Source organism: Rattus norvegicus, chromosome 19, assembly GCF_021556685.1.
Source record: "Rattus norvegicus strain SHRSP/BbbUtx chromosome 19, alternate assembly SHRSP_T2T, whole genome shotgun sequence".
NCBI classification, from domain to species: domain Eukaryota; kingdom Metazoa; phylum Chordata; class Mammalia; order Rodentia; family Muridae; genus Rattus; species Rattus norvegicus.
In genome coordinates, this window is record NC_141552.1 from 22,178,493 (window position 1) to 22,202,106 (window position 23,614).

The window sequence follows — 23,614 nt, forward strand, 5'->3', positions numbered from 1 at the left end:
CCATTCCCCCCTCACACCTCTAGGATTCCTATTTGGTGGGCAACATGTTTCACAAGAGCCAAGGGCCTACCAGCGCATTAATGCCAGGTAAGTCAATCAATCCTTTTCTACACAGTGACCTAGAACCTTAGACCCATCCTTGTATACACTTTGGCTGGCAAAAGGGGTCCATAGGAGCTGGGGAATGGGTGACAGAGGGTCTGGTTAGATATTAAAGACCAATGATTGCTGCTTTCTCTTCTTTTTCTGGTTGTAGGTGAAATTATGTTTGTGTGCTTGCCTTTCTTTTTTTTTTTTTTTTGAAATTATTGCAAGGTGACTAATTTCTTGCTTTTTGTTGGTTATAGTTTAGCTCAGTGTCTTGGAGTTTTCCTCCTATTATCCTCTGTTATGCTGTCTTAGAGAAAAATATTGTTTAAATTTGGATTTGTCATGAAATATCTTGGTTTCTCCATTCATGATGACTGAGAATTATGCTGGGTATAGGAGCCTGGGTCTGCCTTTCATCTGCCCACGATGTTCTGGCTTTTGGAGTCTCTATTGAGAAGTCTGGTGCAATTCAGATAGGTCTGAAATCATTTGTTACTGGATATTCATACCTTACCCCTTTTAATGTTATTTCTTTGATCCGTGCATTTAGTGTTTTAATTGTTATGTGAATGGAGGAATATTCTCTGGTCTGCTCCCATGTGTCAGCTTCTATGGCCGTGTTTCTCAACACTCCTAGTGCTGCAAACCTGTAATACAGCGCTTCATGCTGTGATGACTCCCACCGTGAAATTATTTCATTACTACTTCATAACTAATATTGCTACTCTTATAAGTCATAATATGCAAGGTATCTGATATACAATGTTTGTGAGTGGTCGTGGCCCAGAGGTTGAGAAACATTGCTTTATATACATTTTTATTTTTTTTTAAGAGAGGCCTTCATCTGAGGAGGACCTGATGCAGGTGTGAGAGCAGAGACCCCTGAAGTAGTGACAAGTTAGCAGGCCCAAGGCTGCTTGCCTTAATGGCAAAAGAGATTCCTGGCTAAAGGCACAAACAATCTGAAATCACTGTCCCCAGGATATTTCTTACCTCAGTTTCCCCCCATTACACGGTGTGTCTGCTTGGCCATGTCTGTCCAGGAATCCAGTCCCTGTAGTCTCTGATACAGACAGAATGCTATAGGTGAGAATGCTTTCCCTCTGTTCGCCCCAGTCACTTCTATAGAAGTGAGTTCAAATCCCCCGTGGGTAAATGTGTGTCTCACATAATGTGTGAGACTTGAAATCTCATCCTTTTTGTTGACAAAAACCAACTCTCACTTCAGATTTACAGCTGACCAACACTTAGTTTCAGGAGAATGAAGAAGCTGGTCAGGCCTGCAGAGTCAGATCCCCTCCCTGCCTGGGACAATCCCACCCACAGTAGACTTCACCTTCACTTAGCAGGTGTTTTCAGAAAAATCTGACCTCAAGATTCTGAAGTCCACATCTGCACAAACCCTAACGTTGTTAGATGGTGGACATGCGGGTTTTCTCCACTTTAAATCATCCTGGCCTCTTCTCTCCTGGGATGCACTCTGTTCTCTCTGGTCTGTTCATCTCGGAAGTCACTTCTCAGAAGGGGCACTTTGCTCTAACTCCTCCTTGGGACCCACCCAGCACTTGTGCTGGGGGATCTTATCAACTCTGAGCTGGGAGGGGTAGCATTCAACCTGACTTGAAGAAGCCTGTTTTCGCAGCTGATCTAGATCTGAGGAACAGGTGCTTTTAAAGAAGCATGTGACAGTATCTCCAGCAGAAGAGCTCACATTCAGGCAAAGTCACACAGGACAGGGAAAAGTGGCTTCCCAACTTCCCCAGGGCGCTCAAATCAGGGAGGGTATCTGATGGTCAGAGAGTTTGAGAGAGGCCTCCAACTCCCTGAAAGACTTCCCTCAATCATAAGTCCCACCACTATCCCAGGCTCAGCAAAGCCCTCCACCTGCCAGTTCCCTACAAACAAAACCCAGTGTGGAGAATTGAGGATAACACTTCTAGGAAATGGGCGACACAAGTCTCTGGGGGTCCTGGCCTGGGGTCTGTCCTTCAGGCTCTCCTCACTTCCCCTAGGTGCCTAGGGCAGAGGCAGGGTCAGGAGTAGGGGGAGGGGCAAGTTCATGGTCAGGGGCAAGGTCAGGGGCAAGCAGTGACCTCCAGACAAAAGTTAGGCTTTGGGTGCATGGAAGAGCAGCAGCAGAGCTCGCCCTGCCCTCCTCCTCTCTGGAGTGGGAAGGCATGGAGACCTGAGGGGTTGGGAAGAGTTGGGGAACTCACAGCTGCTTTTCCTCTGACTGCAACTGCAGCGCAGGGCCAAAGAAGCCAGAGAGGCTCAGGGGATCCCCCCATTTCCTGATTTCATTGTCCTTGTGGATGTCCAGGATGAAGGCTGTGCTTGGCTGGGCCAGAAGCCCCGCAGACAGGGAGAAGATGCACAACTGGCCTGTGACCTCCCTGGGCGCCCACTGGGACCCAGGTCAAGTGGCCACAGACACTCACCACGCACCCTGCCCCAGCCCTAAGCCTGTGCACACCAAGGCCACAGCACCTCTGCTAGTCCCTCCCACCATGAGCACTCACCCTGGCCCCCTGGCTGGCTTACACTCTCTGTAGGGAGCTCCTTGTGTGGTTTAGACACCAGGTTGATTATGGCCTCAGAGAAGGAGTCTAACAATGTTCCATCTAGTTCAATATAGTGGAATAATTGAAGCACTATTGTTATTAGGTCTTCATTAAAAGTCTGATAGCATTCTGCGTTAAAGCCATATGGCCCAGAAATTTTGCTTTTTAATTTTGGGAGGGGCAAACTATACTGACAGTACCTATTTTCTTCTGAGAATTATCCATGTACCTTCCCAGATCTGTGTTTATGTTGGTAATTGTTATCTGTCTAGAAAATACCAATATCAAATAGATTTTCAGTTTTCTGGAGTAAAGGCCTCTGAGGTAAGACCTAATGGTTGTTGAATTTGTTCATTGCCTCATGTTAGATTCCCCCTTTCATTTCTAATTGTGTCAATTTAGGTATTGTCTCCGGTGTGCAGTTTGTTTGAAGAAGGGGTTGCCTCTCTGGTGGATCTTCTCAACAAAAATACAAAAAAAGAAACAAAAAATAAATAAAACAAACAAAAAACCCAACGCACAGGACTTGGTTCTCTTGACACTTTGTATTTTTCACTTTATTTGTAATTGACTGATTTGATTTGAACCCTGAATTAATTTCCTGCCATCAAATCCTACCTGACATTCTATGGGATGAGGTTTGGCCTCATCTTGTTAACAGCAACATGTAACTACTGAAGCTGTTTCTGCTCTCTGTAGTGGTGATGACCTCAAAATCTTACTGAAAACCATGCACACCCGGGTTAGGTTGAATTAAAGTAGCCACCATTTCAGTGTTCCCTGCAAGGTGCCATGGGACAGTAGTAACATGAGACTGCATGCACCTCGACAGTTTTCACTAGGGACTACACACACACACACACACACACACACACACACACACACACACTTTACTGACATGGTGCACATTCTTTGCACACAAAAAAGAAAGTGAACAGTAATGAAAACACACCAATAATGGAATTGATGGAGGGAGTTGTGGGGAAGCTGGGGCTTAGAGTTACTTAAAGGCCCTATGCAGGCTCTCCTTTTGTTGGAGGAGAAATTTCAAGTGCAATGTGGTTCTTTATTTTCTTTCTCTAAAGCACAGAGGGCTAGGGGTGATAACAGGGCTATGAGCATGTTCGGCAAGTACAGTCACACTGAATTAAATACTAGGGTTGGAACCTATTAATCTTCTACAAAATTACAGAGCAGCCTCGATGAAGACTCTCAGCTTCAAAGGTGGACATTTCAAGACAGGCACTGGACAATGGCTGACAGACTTGACTGGAGACTGGAAATGTTTTGCTATCTCACAGGAAAAGAAGGCCCCTCCTACCACACTGTACTCTAAGGACATTTTATTCAGGTTAGGATGACATGAACTATTGTCTCATGTCACAGATGTCAGCACAAAGTATCCAAGGTGTTGTATGCCAATGGTAGCATCAACAGAACAAAGCACACAGTGTCATGAAGACATAAATTATGAGTTTGTGTAGCAAGACCCAGGCCTCTTCCAGGTTCTTAGATAGTAACTGAGAACCTCAAATACGGTAGTGATGTGATAGTGTGGTGTAAATCTAGTTACAACTAGCTTCTATTGTGACACAGATGACTCTTTTTGTGTCATGTTCAGCTTATAATGAATGACTAACCAAAGCATGAGAATAACCAAATACTACATTGTTTCTCTATACCTGATGAGCTTTTAAAAGCCCTGGGGTGACAGCAAGCTTTTGTGGACATTCTGGATTGGTCCTTCTGTACTTTAACTCTCTGAGTCACCTCCACTCTCAGTAAGTTAGTTCAATTCCATAAATTGGAAATGAGTCACCTGGAAAAAATACATTCTCAATACGATCCCAGATTGGCCATGGAAAAAGGGTAGCTTGAATTGTCCCACCTCAGTTCTGGGCTTGCACAGGCCTGCTCTCCAAAAGAAACCTGTGTTCACAGCTGCAGGCTACATTCACTATGGATGCTCTTGAGGTTCCTCCCTAAACTGCTTAGATTAAGATAATGTTCTTGCTAACAATCAAAAAACTGATTAAGCCAATCTGGCCTACAGGAAGCTAGTTTCTATTCAGTATTTTATCAGATGTGCATAAAACATATGGCCATCATTGATAACAGGTGAAAGATCTGCTCTAATATGAAAACTAAGTGATGCTGGAGGATGATCCCCAATGTTCAATGAGCAGTGGGGACACCAGAGCCCTGTAGGGATGCCTGACAACCTAACACGTTGAGCACGCACAGCTCAGTAAGTTCCCTGTGAACATACATCTCCTGAGATCTCTCTATTTAATTGGAGGTGATCCTGTCCACCTAATACAGCACCTCATGTGGAATAACAAAAGCCACCTGCAGGAGCTGTGGTGATGACTCACAGGGTAGAGCATCTGCTGCTCTCTCAGAAGAACCACATGGACCCTAACAATTGGGTAAAGCATGTCAGTGATTACATTACAAAGTGTGTGTCGGAGAAACAGCCACATTATCCACACAAAAGACACTGTCACACTGGGTACCCCTTGGTGACTTTGAATTCACTTATTAGCCCAGGCTCCATGGAACATGCAGAGATACATCTCTATCTGTAAGTTCTAAGTCCACAGGAGGGGACAGAACCCTTGAGTAAGAATGATGGTCTTAAGAGTCAAGAGATAGAATTCAATTTTTATTCATAACGAATACATTTTTACAACAGAACAGGATTAAAATGAATAAAAATATTTAAAAATATTTGAAAGTGAAAAATAGTAACAAGAACATATAAATATGAAACAACAAAATGAAAACTTCAATTAAAATCATAACAAAAATATTTCTAAACAGCATATTCTTAACGAACATGTAGAAGCACAGATGTATTGCTGTTTCTCCTCTAGCACACATAATGAAAGGCGGTCCCCCAAGCTGTCTCTCAAGTGGTGTTTTCTGAAGAAGAAAGTGAGTAAGACCTCAATCAGTCAGGCTGGCTTAGTGTTATATAAATTTAGGGTCTCTAAGAAATGACAAATTAACTCTGAGGAAGAATACTCTCCCAAAAAAAATGTTGTTACCATTCAGGATGTTTGTCATCAGGGACTCCTGAGAAAGCAACTTATTCTTCAGGAAGCTCTCTTACTGGGGTGTGTCCAATTCCAGCTCTCTTGTACTTTCTGAGACCTGGGAGAGGAAGGCAGTTTTTCAGACACTGATTTGGTGGTGAAACGCAAGCCAGCTGTCAGAATGCTGCCCTCTACTACCTCAGTTCTCTTGGACAGTCGACATGGACCTTTTAACTGATATCATTGTTGCTAACTCTGTGGGCAGGGCAAAATCTCCAGCAACCCTCACAGTAATGTGGGCTGCCAATATGGGACCCAGACTTATACCAGTGCAAACCAAGAACAGGGCAATGGAAGGGACCTCATTGGGTTGCAGGAAGAAAGGAGATGTCCATATGTCACCAAGGTTAAAGCCAATGACAAGTACTAATTTGACATTTGCACTTGGCTCTTATCCCGGAAAGGTGCTTCCTACACAAGAAGTCATATGACCACTTGTCATTTGTCAAGAACCAAGAACTTGTTCAAAACTCTAAATAGCATCCAATCTATCACGTGCATGTGCATAATGTGATATGTTATTGATCTGTCACCATTTCTATAATGCAGCTTCAAAAAGAGCAGCAAAATATACTTGCAAAATAATTCAGTTTCTGAAAAGTGGTTAACTTCCCAGAATACTTGTGCATAGGCAGAGCAATGAACAATGCCATTACATGAGGTGGTTGGCTGGTTATGAGTGTAAATTAGAAAGGAGGTAGGAGGAAGCAAAGATATATCAAACTGGCAAATTTTATCAGATATTGTTAAGCTAACACATCTGCTCGTCCCTACCTGATGATGCTGGGTCTGGACGTTGCTGGTCTTTATCTTTCTTGTTGAAGTCAACCAAATATTTCTGGTTCAGTGCACACTCAAGATGTCCCTCCTTGCTCCCCTGCTTCCGTGGGACCAACTTCTTCCTGCATGTGTTCTCCATCAGGAGCTGGCTGAGCAGGTTTCTGGAAATACAGTCTGCATAATAAGATCATGCTGCCCCTTTCTCCCATTCATACTCCCAAGTCCCACTAACTCTACCAGGTCCCAGATACCCATGAAGACTTAATAAAATACATCTCGATACATATAATGCTCCTGCACAAACCACAAAGAGTTAATTCAGGGAAGAATAAATTGTTTGCTTGGCCCCAGCACCAATTAGTGTCCACATCTCTCAAAAAGAACATGGATCTTCAACTATCCATGAAAGCCCAATGCATGGGGGCAACATCAATTAGTAGTTGGCAAACACCCACAAAAGAGGTCAGTAGAACCAAGGGAAGGTCATGCTAACCATGTGGTGCACGCACTGAGTTTGGTAAAACCTGGTTGACACCATAGGCCCAGGTCAGCCTAATAACCTTCTGCTGACTTCAATCAGTGCTGTTCTATCTAGAGCCTTTTGAAGATGCCTAGACAATCCTGGGATGAGTAACAGTCTTTTATGGAACTGAAAACTGAGTCCTAATGACCCTGGAACACTGATGTGTAAAGAGCACAAGAGATAGAATCATAGCTGAAGACTGTCCAATCCAGAACAAAGAAAGTCAGAAATGGCCATTCCACAGGTGATAGACTTTCTGACCAGGACTTACCTAGAGAAGGTAATCTCCTTCTTCAGCTTATGGCTGTTCTCATGGATCTCAGTGTTCTCCATCTCTAAGTTGTGCAGAATTGACATGATTGACTCCTCCATTCTCTCCAGGTCTTCATAATATGGATTTGGTCTGAAGTGTGGCCTGGCCCCAAATGATAGAATCCAGTGAACATCAGCATTTAGGAATATATGAGCTCAGGGTGGGTCCTGTACTACCCCAGCCCTGGAAGGACACCTTCTGAATTCTACATATTGGATCTTCTTCAGCTTCAGAAACGTGTTTTTCTGCGTCCAGGACACCAGAATCTCAGCATCCAGATTGAGGCTTCCCTGGCTCCCTTTGTTCAATCAAGAGGCAATCTGCAGTCAAGCCAGTTGAGCTATCAAGAGCCTAGGCCACACCTCTCCATGCTCCCCCACCCCAACACAGCCAGAAACCTGTGATTACTTTTTTCCTGTCCCGATAACAGACCATATATCAACACAAAATTATAATCTGCACAAGGAATACAAATAAACCGACAAACGTTGCCACATAGGCAAAGAACTGTGCTGTTGACAGTGGGGCTCCCAGAACAAAGCATTCACATCACCATGAAAGTGTTACAGGTAAATACTCAGGCCAAGACATAGACCCCTAGATTCCAAGTGTGGAGGGAAATATAAACATATAACAGTTGTGCATATGCATTTGGATGTATGCACACACAGACTCACAGACTGAGAGACACCCACAAAAAAAAGAGAAATGTAAACAGAGTCAGAGAAAGAGAAAAGCAAATATGGAAACAGAGAGCACTGTGAGAACCAGGAGAAATGCATGCACCATTGCTGTTTCCGAGGGGCTCCCACAGACACACAGACAATAACAAACAGGGCTGAGCCTGACAACTTCTAGTCAAACATTGAGATGAACAGTTTGGGACCAGGCCCCTCAGGCTGCTGCCTGGATCTTCCAGCACTCAGTCCCCTGCCTAGCAAGTACAGAGACTCACCATAAACTCACTGCAATTACAATCTTGCAAAGCCACCAGCAATCAAGGGCTTTGCAAATGCACACTGGGAACTCACTCTCCCTGACTTTATCCCTGAATTCTTCATTCAGACCACAAATCCTGCTTTTCAATAAATGGAAGCAGATGAGTCTATTGTCCATCTCTCTCCTCAGGAAGGGTCAGGTTCTGAATCTCCTCTATATGGGAGGTGAGGTTTGGCACCGGGTGTGGGAGGCACAGCTTTCTAGAACCCAAAACCTTAATAGGATGAGATGAAGGTGACCTTGCAGACCCAGGAATGAAACAAGAACGTTTGGAGCAATTCATACCTGTGTTTCATAGATCTCTCTGTCAGAAACCTCAGGCGATCTCTCAGGTCATTTCTCTCCTCAGTAATGAGCTGCAGCTCTTTAATCAGCTTCTCCTTTTCCTTCTTGGCCTGCTTCTCGCTTAGGGCAGTTTCAGGGGAAGATGTTTCTCTCCCAGTGTCTGTAGGTAGAAGAACAAAAGTGAACCTGCATGGGGAGAATGCATAGAGTGTACATAGACCACAGTGAGGCCTAAACAGGAGAACAAGCTTGGAACCCAGTGTCACTGCAAGGCGATTGATCTATGCTTAAGAGGCCTCCTCAGTGGATCTCAGTTCTCCCACTACTCTATAGACACCAAGAGATGTAAGCAGCCAGGTGTTCCCTATGCTGGACATCACGTGCTTACATGTACCATGGAGATGGCTTCTCCAGGATTATCATCAACTGAACAGGGTACAACTTGGTTTAAGGACCCTCACCCCTGTGGTTTCAGAACTCAGATGATAAATTCACCATCCACAAAACTTGAGTGATTGGAGACACTCAGATGTCCTACCCTGATACTCTAGGCCAACAACTTTGGATTGAAAACACATTTCCAGGGAGGACATGTTCAACAGACTTATCAATTCCCCTATATGAAATAACAAATGCCCCAGAAGTTCCAATAGGTTACAGGCTGAATCTTGGTCCACATGTTCCAAACAGTTTTGGTATTTTAGAAAAATGTGTGTAACACACAACCTCTAATATATAAAGCTAATGATGACCCTGCCAGTTAGAAAAAATCAGAGAAGGTCAAAGAAAATAAGGTTATTGCCTGGAGCACAATTCTCCCCCTGTTCCTACTGTCAGATACCCACTGTATTTAAAGAAGCAATGAGAGTGAAATACAGTGCTGCCCTGTCTAAACTCAGAAAAGGTGGACCCTCCATGACTCCTGATCATGTTATTATATCAATGTAACCTAACAAATGCACTGTAAAAGTAAAGGCCAGAAATTCACAGTATAATAGCATTGGCCTTACCATATCCTCCCTGTGGGTTTGGGGAAACTAAAGTTCTGAAATTCTTGACTTTAAGGAATTGTGATATTCATGGAAATTCAATTACTTTTCAGATGCTCCAGTTGCTGTGGCCCATTGCTAGAAAGGTCAGCTTAAGCCTGCAGCCCCCCTGACAGGGAGCTCAAAATGTACTGCCCAGAACTTACTAAACATTCCGCAGAAGTGCTGTCTTTGTCCATCATTACTTTGAGACGAAAGGCTAGACCCCTTCACTCTAGTCTCTCCACAATCGACGTTCCTCCTCCCAAAACGCTTGCGAAGATGGGAAAACATGACTTAGCTTGTAACTGCCAGACTCAGACTGAGAGAAACTAGGGCACTGGTTGTCACTGATGTCTGGTGACATCACAGAGGATGCCAGAACTCTCTAGGAGACAATAGAATGTCCAAGAAGGGACAGCAGATGTCATGGGGAGCAGACTTTGCCTCCCAGCTAATGTTCTCCCTGTACTGAGCAAAAGCAGAGGTGCCCTTTCCAGGAGCCTTTCCTGGGGTAGAGCCACTGAGCATCTCCTGCTTCCAAAGCCAAATTTTCCTCAAGGCTTGATTATAAAACCTTAGTAATTCCTATGCATCTAAATGAATGTTTCCTTCCATATCTTGCCCCAAAATGTCTCATCCTAACTCAAATTGTCCTCATTCACCAATGTTAGCCATTAAAACTTCCTGAGATTTCACACCAGCTTGAATATGCAGTCAAAAGTTCTCCTGTCTCATTCTGTACAGGTGCTTTATATCACATCAAGAAATAGTCTGCATGGTAGGTTACAACATGGGTGTGTGTTAGGGGAACACTCATGAAGTCATGTGCTTAACAATCGACAATTGCCAGAATATTCCTTAGGAGAAAGAGTTGAAATCTTTATGGTGCTAGGAAAAGTGTGGAGACCAGTTGGCAGAGGAAAGTGCAATATTGGAGCCACGAGTGAAGGGAACCTCATGCTGGTGGTGGGGTTCTCCTCTCTGCACCAATGTCGCCAAAGGAGCACTGCTCACAGGCCTGAGTAAGATATACCATGAGCTTCTATCAGAAAAATAAAATAGTCAAGAGATATAGGGGGTGCACAGAAAGGTCTAAAATGAGCCTATAAACATCATTAAGTGGATAGAGCAAGGTCCCAGCACCTGTACACTGGGAAATGGCCACCCCACCAAACACAAAAGCATCTATCATAGTGAAAAATGAATACTTTATAGAATGCACACACTAACATTGATTGATCACATCCATAGTTCAAATTTTGGGGGCAAATTCATGGCCCTAACTATCTTTCTCTCAACTTAGATAGCAAAAAATAAGAAAGACAGAGAAAAGAAAAAGTCAAAACAAAATCCCAAGCTTCTCATATGAGGACTGCAGGAAGTGTTATCTGGTGGTCAGTTCTGATTAGACATTTTAGATAGAACTGTGCACAGTGAACCTTGATGTGATGGGTCCTATATAAAGCTTTTTGCAATATTGGAATTTTAACAAACCTCATCCAGAACGTACAGAAGAGGTAAGGATGTGATCACCATGTCCTTGCTCTCTATCAGGTTATTTTTCTGTGTCCTTGATTGTCAGGCATAGAACAGCAACACTCTGAAATAGCTGGTAGACATGGGAAAACGTGGCTAAAACTATAGTTGTGGTTACACACCTCAACTGTCAAAGGCTAATGCTGTCCTCACAGTCCTTGGAAGCCACTCTTGTAAGCCTATGTATTGGAAAGTGGAAGGAGGTTTATCTGAGCTCAAAGTGAACCTGGCCAGCCAGGGAGAGGGCAACATGGGATACTTGTGACCCTGTCTAAAACCAGCACAGAAACCCACCCTGCATTCAAAGCATCATCCACCAATTCTCGATTATCTACTATTCTCTCCCTACCAGTCGTTCAGTTTGGAATGGTAGAAAAAAAAAAAAACAAAACTGGGACTGATCTTTCTATTCTAAGGACCTTGATCTCTCTTTCCTTAGGTTCACCTTAAGAGTGCATACAAATGGATATCATCATCTGAACATCGTAGTATTATCTACTCTGTATATGTAGCATAATACTGTGACTATGACAATCAAGCTTCCTTGAGTGTTGTTGCCCCATCAAGAAGTGTGATGTACTGAGGCCAATCCCCAGTGATCCTTTCAAGGGATTAGAAGGAAGCCATCAGAGATACTCTACTTCTTTGTCATTAGATTAAATCAAGTTGACACAATGTGAACCTGGTGGGCTATTTGACCATGCATCTTTCTCACAACCCCACCTTTCTGAGTTCAGTCCATGGCAGAATTCATTGCCCACCATCGTAGATATTTCTTTGTATATTTCCACAAGAGCCAGGATTCTTTTCTTTTTTTAAAATAGAATTAGTTGTAGGCAACCAACTGTTGCCCTATGTAAGAAATGATTAGTATATATTGTAACTTACCACACTGTATTTGTGTATACAAGTACATTATTGGGAATCCAGCATTACTGAGGAATTGGAAACCAGTGCTGTGGCCTTGCCTTTCTGTGCCTAGTCCTGGCTCACAGGCAGCAGGGGGCAGACCTTGAGTTCCTCTTCAGGGACCGAGTGATGGTGAATGGACACTGAGCAGGCAGAGAAACACAGCTGAGGCAGCTCCTTTCAGGTATCAAACACATCATCTCCTTCCCATCTTAAGGGCTGTTGCTGAAGTCTTGCCCCCATACCTACCTTAATAGCAGCAAATTTGTTACACAGCAGCCAGCTCTTTCCTATTGTTCTGTAATACGCCTCCACCTCATGGATGCCAACAAACAAACTAACAAAAAACAAAAAAACCTGACATTGAACTGTGTGGTGCTGGTCACATACCCTGTTATGTTCTGTATGTTATGAGGTTTGTTAATCTTTTTTTTTTTTTTTGGTTCTTTTTTTCGGAGCTGGGGACCGAACCCAGGGCCTTGCGCTTCCTAGGTAAGCGCTCTACCACTGAGCTAAATCCCCAGCCCCGAGGTTTGTTAATCTTAACAAGTTCCCTAAGTGTATTCTTCACATAGGACCCATCAGATTCAAGGAAAATAGGAACAATTATGTGTAAAATGGCCTGAGTCAGGGCCCATAGACCGAAGCATTTCCAACACTTGTGCATGAGCCCATGTGGATCTTGCAATGAGCTGGGTCTAGCAATGTCCAGTACACAGTTGTGAGCTGTTGCTCTGGTTGAACTGTATTGGTGTGTGCATTAATAAACTACACCTATTTAAATGAATTCAGTGTCCTGTGGTTTGAATCCAGACCCCTTGACACCAGGTCTTCCCTTCTGCAGCACTTGGGAAAAAGGCTAAGTTTAGGAAAGGTGACGTCTTGTCATAAGTTATGTGACAAGAGGGATGGTGAATGATCCCTTGTGATAAGAATCAAGGTTTCCTCTGTGGTATTTAGGTCTATACTGGCCCTGTGCAACAGCTTCAAGAACCCATTTCTGATTTTCCTTGGGATTCCCGTGATGATGCACTCAGACATGATTGGAAACAACCAAAACGGTAGTCAGACTTGATTTATAAAATGTAGGTAACATTACAAACTTATGTTGCAGGATATTTGATTCATATTATCAGCCCCAAGACAGTGTTATTTACTTTAAAAAAAATACCTCTGGCAGTTCAGTTCAGCACTAGCACCGATATTTTACCCTAGAGCTTTTTTTGGTTGTTTGTTTGTTTTTTGTTTTTGTTTTTGGATGAACAAGTACTTTCTTATTTTGTGGCCCAGCCCTAGCTCTTACTTCTTTGCACAGTCACAGAGAGACCTCAAACATATACTCAGCCAAAGGCAGGGGAATGTAGAAAAGAGCCTAAGGCAATACCACATAATGACATTGAAAGTGGGTGGCCAAAAGGTGTTATAAAATTCACCTCACTTCAGTGAGTGATGACATACCAACCTGGTGGCCTACGATTCTAGATTATTAATCAGAATCCTTTCGTCATATTAGATCTTAATAGAAACAAGGAAGCAGTCCTTTCCTGAAGTATATATTCATCATACGTAAAGAAGATATTAAATCCATATACAACTCAGAATAGCACTATCCCCCAAGACCGGAAAGATCTGGCAACATGAATATTAGAAGCTTCTCCTGTGTTACAGTGGTAAGCACAGAAGAAAGAGGAAGATAGGGCTGAAAACAAAAGCATCAGGCCAGAGCACTGTTTCTCAGGATGAGTTGCTAGGTGAAGGTAAATAAACCTTACTAAGTTTAATACAGTATTACATACACTGTTGTAAGTAACTGGAGCCGAGGCTATCCCCAAAGGTTTGCCTGTCTGTGAAATCTGATACCCTAACTCAGGTGTCTTCCCTGGCCTCAGTGGGAGAAGGTGCACCAGCCCTACAAAAACTTGATGTGTCTTGGTGGAGGCACACTCTGAGGGATATTCCTCTACTCTCTCAGAGGAGATGGTGTGAGGACATTGGGGAGGAACTGTGGGAGAGAAGTAACAAGAGAAAGGACAGCAATTGGGATGCAAAGTGAATTTAAGCCTGTCAGTTACTGCTCTATTGCTGTGAAGAGACACCTTAACTAAGGTAACTAATAAAAGAATCAGGGTGTGCCCATGGCTCCAGGTAGATATGTAGCAGAGGACCAGCTTATCTGGGATCACTGGGACGGGAGACCCTTGTTTCTGAGGAAGCTTAATGAACCATGATATTGGAACTGAGGCCTCTGAGGCGGGAATGAATTGGCAGGTGGAGGAGCAATCTCATAGGGAGAGAGTGTGGGGGACAGAAGAGGGGGTCATGTAGAGGAACATGGAGTGGGAGATAAATTGGAAATGTAGATAAAGTGATGAAAGAAAACTAAAAAAATGAGACTATGAGTATCATTCTAATTCAAGCAGCAAATAATAAAAACATAAATGCGAGAGTCGCCTGGTCCTGTTCATGTCATCCTGAATCTTAAAATCTTTTTTCCTCCAAATTCCATGCCACATGAGTTGCACTGACCTGTCAGCTGCCTGCTTGGATGACAACAGCAGCAGCTTCCCTATGCACTTGCTTTGTAGGAGCACGAAATCTATTGAGCTCCCTTTTCCAAGTTGGAACTTTAATTGGTAAGAGTCTTGCCTTGAGGACACCTTCCACATCTCTACAGTACAGAGGCAGGAGGCTTATCGTTAATAACATCCATCTCCTTAACTATGTCACCCTCCTCTTCAGCACATGACTTTGCTGTGACATTAAACTTCTTAGTGATCTTTTCCACTCTAAGCTGCACATGGTTTTCATGTGTTTGCCCTGTGTGTTGTTCCTTGTCCTGCAGTCTTGAGGAACAGTGACCAAAAGTAACCAAACCACAGACTCAAAGCCATGTTAATACTGTATTGTGTACTATTTTCACAGAGCTGCCTGAGGTGTAAATGGGACATGGAGAATTCGAACATAGTTTGAATCTTAGGCCTTTCACTGGGCAGTCCCTCATCTTCTCTAAAAATTAACCCCATTCTTCTACCATTAAGACCCACCTGCTGGTTAGCTCTTTACCCCTCTGCCGTGGTCTGTTCCATATCTCCTCCTGCCCATGTCTATTCTGAATCTCCTGCTTCAGCTTGCCTCTGCCTATGTCCCTCTCTATGCCCGGAAGTTCTGCCCACATACTTCCTGACGCACCTCTTGGCCATCAGATCTTTATTACATCCAATCGGCAGTGAGACAACACCTGATACATCTCTTAGCTTGTGTTGAGCTGGTGAGAAGGACAAACATCCACAAAATAGCAAACCTGATGATGGGATATAGAAATGACAAGAGAAATCCTGCCAGCACTTAGCTCACTGCCAGTACAGAACTAACAATTGAAAGTTGACACACCTTAGTACAAAGGGAGGTCACCTCAGCATTTCCCCTTTTACTCCAAGAAATACCTTTAATTTAACATTAATAAGCTAGATAAAATAAGAAAACTTATGAGATGCATCAGGTAAGAATTACTGTCACAATATTCTGTCCATTCGTATTTTGCAAAATTGGAGAAGGTACTTCATTATCTAAATTATATTAGTCTAAAATTTTGTACCTAAATCATTTTCTATCACTTTTTAAGCTTTGTATCCCTTATCTATCATAACTTGCATTTATTAACCATAATAAGTCTTCTGAGACCAAATGTACTTTCATTAATTCCAAACAATTTAAGCGTTTATGTCTTTCATCCTTAAAATTTGACACATTTTTTGCGTACAAATTTTCTTTTTCTTTTTCTTTATTCAGCTTCCACACGAAGATTATTTTTGCTCTGATTTAGAGCAGGATGTAAGGGTGGAGTGCAGACCTGAGGGGAGGGCAGATGAATGGAGTTGAGGTGCAGGATGTGAGGTTCACAGAGAATAAATAAGAAGTTAAAAAAAATAAGAAATGAGCACAGTGGGGATGAAGTTGTGAATGCTTGGCATGGGGAAGTTTGGCAGTGGACTGGGCATTTAGGGGTGGGGTGGGATTGGCGTGGGTTCTGGAGTAGTAAGGATGGTGTCTGTTCTTGTCTTTTGGGGAAACTCCTCGGTCTTCTCCCATCACTCCTCCACCTCCAACCGCCATAACTGCCTCCTACCACAGCAGCGGCTTCTGGGCATCGGCCTCTTTCTGCTCAAGCTCTTCTATGTGCTCGGGGGTGGTACAAGCTTTTAAAAGTCCCAGGCAGTGGGCAGACCACGCACACTCTCCTGGCATCCCCATCCTCTCTCAGGATTTATGGTGCCAGAGCGGTTATCGCAGGAGTTTTGATACTGCTGTGGAGTGTCCATAGAGCCCTGCTTTCTGAGCCTCCCATGTCCACCCTGTTCCTGTCCAGGTTCCTGGCTGTCACATTTCTGCACGATGGTGAACAAGTTTGCTTTTCTGATTCTCATAACAAGAAAAGGTTAAGACTAAACTATCTAATCTTCAACCCCATCCAAGATCTGAGGAGGAGAAATGTTGCCTGAATAAAAGGAAATTCAGAGCAAACAGCTTCCAAACCTAAGAAATGACAGAAATTGTTGGCTACCCTGGGAGTCAGTCAGCAAATATTCCTGTGTCACTGTGGCATCCACCTTCAACTCAATGGGCCAGGAGCTCTGACAACAATCCTTTGAAGCAGGTCACTTGAAGGACTATCCTATTTTTTTTTCCAAAAACTGGGACACAGACTTCCCCATGATCAACTTCTGCACAGTCTGGACAGCTTTCTGGCAGCAGTAGAGGTAAGTGGGTAGTATTTCACCCAATGGTTCTTTAGAGCCCATCATCTTTTTCAGAATAAATTGGGGACACTACCAGGAGTTGAGGTCTCTCCCACTGTGAAAAGCCTTTAACTATTAGGACATCTGAAATGGCAGATTCTTCAGATCTCTAAAGGATTTGAGAACCACCTTTGTATGTAATGTCTATCTCAGTGGACAAATGTGGCTTTTTTTCCCAAGGGATTTACTTCCTACTTAACTTTAAAAACATACACAGGAAGTTAAATAAAGCTTATTTCTGTACCTAACTAAAGCAGTACCTAACATGACTGGAAGACTGATTATTTATAGTTGGAAAGTACCAGCTTGAATTCCTTAATTATCCACGGCAGTGTGCAGTAGTAATTTTATTAAATTAGAATTTTACACCACATTGTGAATAAGTTGCATATACTTATATCTTAAAAATGAATTGAATCATTTATGCAAGTACAATTTTAAATTCTATCATCATTCAAAAATCCATGCCATCCTAAAATATTTGAGACTTGGTATTGCTTTCTAGTATAAATAGAGATACAGTGATCTATGATTTTGTCATTTTAGTCCCTTCTCCTGATATCCCACAACATTAGACAGAGAATTGAGGACAGAAAGAGAAAGGAAGAAAGACATTCCTGATTCGAATCTGCTTTACTGTTTCCTCCCTGACCATGGCCAGTAAGAACTTGCAACCAACCCCCTAACTGACAATAATCATCTACAGCCCACGGCAGACAAATAACCACCCACCCACCCTTCCTCTTGAGAATGAGGGGGTCATATTCCTTTAAGTTGCTTCCCAATGTGTGTGGGGTGACAACATGTTTTGGGGACCTTACAACAATTGGGACATTTTCCAAATCCTGGGAGATCTTGCAGTTTCCTATGCGTCCAGACCCTGAATGTGGCAGGATTAACTGAACTCCTGGCTACATTAACAATGAAAAATACAAACACACATTCCTACCATATGAGGAAGGTCACCGGATAGCTACCCCTTGAAGTTTGCTCAAAACAATTAGTCAATTAGCTTTTTATTTATCTTCAGGTCACTTCTTAGTAAACAGGCAGAAAAGAGACAGATTGTTTGCCAAAATTATATCAATTGCTTCTAAGCCAGTCACCAATAGAGTTCCTGCCATCCTTTGAAGTTTCATCAGAGAGGCTCTATTTTGCACAGACTCACAATACTTATGTCTCCCATGTGGCAAACTAAAAGAACTGTTAAGATCTTCTTAAATAATTCAACAGTTTTCCCAATCCAAAGTCTCCCACCCTCCTCCAAAAAATCAAGAGATTCCTCACAAACATCTCCACTCACTTCGGTACCAGTTTATATATCAGTCACATTTCTGTTACTGCAGAAAAATACTATGACCAAGAACAACTCAAGGAATACAGTTCTTCACATTGTGGTAACCAACCCCAACTACCAAATTATTTCATTGCTAAGTCATAAATGTAAGGTGGCTACTGTTTTGAATTGTAATGTAAATATCATGTATAAAGTATGTCTCATATGTGACTGTTCCCTGAAGGGGTTGCAACCCACAGGTTGAAAACTGCACTTGTGTGTGGTGGTGGGAGGGGGGGTTGTGGGTTTTTTGTTTTGTTTGTTTGTTTTCCTTTTTCTCAAAACCCAAATGCTGATAAGAACATAGGCCAATATCAGGCTCTTCAATTTTATTCCATTAGGCACTGTGTCTGCTCTCATGATATTAACATGCTGGTTTTTCTTTTTTACTATTCCCCAAAATGAAGGTGAAATCATTAAAGGTGATGCCTCCCGCAGTGCTTTACTGTCTTATTAGTTAGCAGTGTCTGACTGCCCTGCTCAGTTGTGCTTTCATGTGAGTTCTGAGATTTTTTTTTCATTCCCATGAAGATCTGTAATGGGATTATAATGGGATGGATTTAAACCTGTAGATGACTCTGATAGGATTCAATATAATAATATAAATCATACTGATACATGAAAATGAGAGGTCTCTTCATTTTCTGGTTTCTTTAGTTTTTTTATTTTTCCTAATGATTTCATTTTAACAAGTCTTTACTTCCTTAGATATTACAAGATTTTTATTCTGAATGGGTTTGTTTTCTTGGCTTCTTTCGTCTTATTTATTGTTGGTATACAGGAGTTCTATTGATTTTACTGTGATTTTAGTGAATGTGTCCATGAGCCATAGGAGTTTGCTAGTGGTTTCGTGGTCTTTATATATGGATCATATCGCCGGCAAATGAGAATACTCTGACTGCTTTCTTTCATATTAACATGCCTTTCCATCTCTCTATTGTCATATTGTTTGGATAAGACTTCACATACTAGTTGAATTAGATGAAAAGAATGAACATCTGTGACTTATTCCTGATTTTAGTGGAAATCCATTATTGTTTCCTCCAGTTAGGATGCTGTTGGCCTTGCATATCGCCTTCATAATGTTAAGGTATGTCTTCTCCATATCCCAGATTCTCCAGGACTTTTGCATTAATCACTGTGGGATTTTGCCAAAGAGATTGTCTGCCTCTACTGCAGTGATCATGTGTTTCCTGTCCTTGGTTTTCTGTGGTGAATTGTTTATTCATTTGTATTTGTTGAAACATTCTTGCACCTCTGCAGTCAAGCCAGCTTGATCACGGTACCTGACACTTTTGGTAAATGTCTGAATTTTATTTTCCAGGATATTATTGAGAAATTTTTCACTTAACTGTTCCTTCCAATCTTAGTTTCTTTTCTATGCTGTGAAGAGACACCATGAGCAAGGGAACTTGTAGAAGAAAGAGTTTATTTCAGCTTACAGTTTCAAGGATCATGAGTCTATGAATATTATGCTGGGGTACATGGCAGCAGGTAGGACACCATGTTTCTAGAGAATTGGCTGAGAGCTTACATCTTATGTGCAAGTCGGAGACAGAGAAAGTGTTAACTATAGATGGTGTTGAATTTGGAAACCTCAAAGCCCAATCCCATACACTCCTCCAACAAATCCGTATCTTATAATTCTTCCCGAATATTTCCACTAACCAGCAACAAACATTCATATATGTGAGTTTATGGGGGCCATTATCATTCAAATCACCATATTCCACTCCCAATTCCCCATAGATTCTTAAACATATCATAATAAAAATACATTAGCTCAGCTTCCAAAACCCCTGTAGTCTTTCGGTCTCTACACAGTTTATCCACAGTGCTTTTCGACACTCCAGGAAGTCCCTTAATTATTCCCCTATGAAATCAAAAGGCAAATTGCATACATCCAATGTGTAATGCCAAAAATATGTTATCATTGCAAAGGGAAATTGGGAATGTGGTGAGCCAGTTCAAGGCATTAACCCAACAGGGCACACTCCACATTCTCTACTTCTGATGCATGACAAAGGGATTAGATGGGTCCACTGCTCTGGCTTTGCTGACTGCAACATAATTCCTAAAACTATGTTGTATCGCATAGATCTGTGGTGGTTGTGTTTTCATTGTCACTCATTTCTAGGAATTTTAAATTTTCCTTGTGTGTTTCTCCCTTGGCCCTTTCAGGAGTGTGTTGTTTGTGTTGCTGACCTTCCACGAGAGTGTGTACTGACTGCACTTTCTATTGTGTGATACCAGTTTGATTCCTTTGTGCTTAGATAGAATGCGTGACACTACTTCAGCTTTCTTATCTTTCCTGAGGGCTGTTCTGTGTCCTAATCCGTGGTCAATTTTGGAGACAGATCCACAGGCTGATAGAAAATATATGTATAGTTCAGTGTAGTTTGTTAGGTCCATTTGACTGATGATGTCACTGAATTCTGCTCCTCCTCTTTTGTTTATTTGCATGTGATCTGCCAAGTGGTCAGAATAGACTATTAAAAACAATCACAACCACTATTATAGCTAATGGGTAATTTCACATCTATCTGATAATTATATATTTAAATTTGTGACTGCTGTGTTTAATATGTATATATTTAGAATTGTAGTATCTTTTGGTAATTGCAAAGTATAAAATCAATGTCCTTACATCTTCTTGACAGGATTGGTTTGAAATCTATTCTGTCAGCTGGATAGAGAAACTGCATAGAATTGCTATAGGGACCTGTGTCTTAGGTCTGTTTCCCTAGTATATCCTCTACATCTCTCATGATGGTGATCCTGTTTCTGGCTAAATAATGTCTGTTCACTGGGGAATTGAGTTTAGTGATATGCAAATATTATTTAAACCTATGTATTTAATTTTGTTAATTTTTGTGTGTTTTATTGGCTTCTTTTGATTGACTGTTCTAGTTTTGTTAAATTATTTCCTGTTTCCTCTGGTATTTTATCCTTCTCTTCAAACTAAAGTATTCCTTTTAGGATCCTCTATAGAGCTCCTTACTGGTTATACATATTTTGTAAATTTATTCATCATATGCCTTAATCAGCACAGTAGCTGGGCAGCTGCCTGCCCTCCATGGTATCAGATCTACTTTCCAAACAATAACACTCAACTCGTACTGACTGTGTAGCATCTTGGCTGCTCTTTGTTGCACTTGGACAGCCCTCAGGACCAGGCTCTCCTCTCCCTTAACCATGGCTGCTCTCCTCTTCCTCTCTCCTCTCCATCACACATGTTCTTCCTTTATTCTCTGGCAGCTTCTTCCTCCTTCTTCCCTCCTCATGATCCTCTCTAGCAAAGCCCTCAAAGCTCACCTCCCCCATCTCTCTGCTGTGCAGCTGTTGGCTGTTGGCTTCTTTATGATCACAGTTAACTGGGAGCAGGGTCAGTTTTTGGAGGTTAACCAGTCTTGAGTTCTACATATTAGCATTAAAATACAAGCAGAATTAGGCCAATCCACTACAAGGATTTCTTTTGTTTTGGTGTAAGTTTTCTTTTACCTTTTCACTTTTTATTTTATTTTTGGCTATTTTTTTATTAATTGGTTATTTTATTTATTTACATTTCAACTGTTGTCCTGCTTTCCACACTCCCCTCATAATATCTTACATCCCATTTCTGCTCAGCTTTGCCTATATGACAGTGTTCCCCCACCTACACATATCCATTCCCACCTCACAACTCCAGCATCTACTTTTGGTGGGCAACAGGCCTCAGCGTAGTCAATGGCCTCCCGCCACATGGGTGCCACTTAAATCAGTCCTCTTCTACACAGTTAACTAGAACCATAGACCCTGTATATACTTTGGCTGGCAGTTTATTCCCTAGGAGCTGGGGGATTGGTGACAGAGGGTCTGGTTAGATATTAAAGACCAATAGTTGCTGCTTTCTCTTCTTTTTCTGGTTATGGGTGAAATGGTGATTGTGTGCTTCATTTTTTGAAATTATTGAGAGATGATTTATTTCTTGGTTTTTCTTGGGTATAGTTTAGCTCATTGTCTTGGAGTTTCCCTACTACAATCCTCTGTTGTGCTTTCTTAGAGAAAAATATTGTTTAAATTTGGTTTTGTCATGAAATATTTTGGTTTCTCCATTTATGGTGATTGAGAATTATGCTGGGTATAGGATCCTTGGTCCGCATTACATCTGCCCAAGATTTTCTGGCTTTTGGAGTCTCTGTTGAGAAGTCTGGTGTAATTCAGATAGGTCTGAACTTATTTGTTACTGGTTATTTATACCTTACCCCTTCTAATGATCTTTCTTTGATCTGTGCATTCAGTGTTTTAATTATTATGTTAATGGAGGAATTGTTTCTGGTATGATTAAATTGGCATTCTGTAGGCTTGTTGTACCCTCATGGCCTTTTCTTTCTTTACCTTATGGATGTTTTCTGCTATGATTCACTGAATATGCTTACTGGACCTGTAAACTGGAAATCTAAATTCTCTTCTATTCTATTATCCTTAGGTTTGGACTTTTAATTCTGTCCTGAAATTCATGGATGTTTTGTATTCAATAAACCATACATGGTTATCTGAGATGGGTATTTTGTGATTTGTGGGGTGATCTCCTTGACCCCAACTCTTACATTTAGTACCACGTTTTATAATGAAACAAGGTCAAGAATGGTGACCTCTTGCCATAAACTATATGAGAAAGGCAGGTGAATGAATGTGTGTCAAGTATCAGTAGATTCCTGGGTGGTTTTTGCTCCGGGTTGGCCATATGCAACAGTTTCAAAAGCCCAAGTTTGATGTTCCTTGGGATTCCCAAGATGATGCACTCAGACCTGACAGACAACACCCAGAATCCTCATCAAAGAAATTGATTTATAAAATCAAGGGGACGTTACTAAATCATGTTACAAAATATTTGATCACACTGTGATCTCCAAGAATGTATTATTTACTGAAAAACTAGTGTGTGGTATAGCAGGGCCATGGCACAGACATTTAAAGCAAGAGTTGTTTATTCATGTAAACATGGACTTAATTACGGTATGGCTCACCTACCACACACATTTATGGCAAAGGTAAAAAGTGCACTTAGGTCCAGCAGATCAAGACACAACGTGAAAGGAAATCTAGATAACTAAACCAATGGAAAGTTTTTGAGTTAAAGGATTTTTAAGAAAGTGTTCAGAGGGAACAGGACTGCTCTTCTTCTGGGAGGTCAGTGAATCAGGAAAGACAGTTGGGAGCTTTACTTGACTTCAGCATCTGACTCCTGAAACTTCATTGGTAAAATTAATGTCTGGAATTTTGGATTGTAAAACAACAGGTTGGCCCTGCAACTTTTGGCAAGGCCCATGGACAAAGAGATCGCACCTGATGGGAACAATCTTAAAAGCCATCTG

The 23,614-nt window shown here is 41.9% G+C and overlaps 3 protein-coding genes across 6 annotated transcripts in view; 1 reads left to right on the forward strand and 2 right to left on the reverse strand.

Moving 5' to 3' along the window:
• The window catches only part of LOC147999107 (uncharacterized), a 924,037-nt gene that overhangs the window by 210,440 nt on the left and 689,983 nt on the right, over positions 1-23,614 (reverse strand). The gene's annotated exons all lie outside the window — the stretch shown is intronic.
• LOC147999110 (disks large homolog 5-like) overlaps positions 1-23,614 on the forward strand; it is a 260,765-nt gene that overhangs the window by 142,550 nt on the left and 94,601 nt on the right. The window lies entirely within an intron of this gene.
• On the reverse strand, positions 5,304-9,971 carry LOC147999116 (disks large homolog 5-like). Its single transcript, XM_087595402.1, has 6 exons — positions 9,845-9,971; positions 8,650-8,809; positions 7,324-7,467; positions 6,524-6,690; positions 5,702-5,807; positions 5,304-5,576 (listed from the first exon to the last, which is right to left on the reverse strand). Exons 1-5 carry the CDS (start codon positions 9,969-9,971, stop codon positions 5,743-5,745), a joined length of 663 nt encoding a protein of 220 aa, XP_087451528.1. The 3' UTR covers positions 5,304-5,576; positions 5,702-5,742.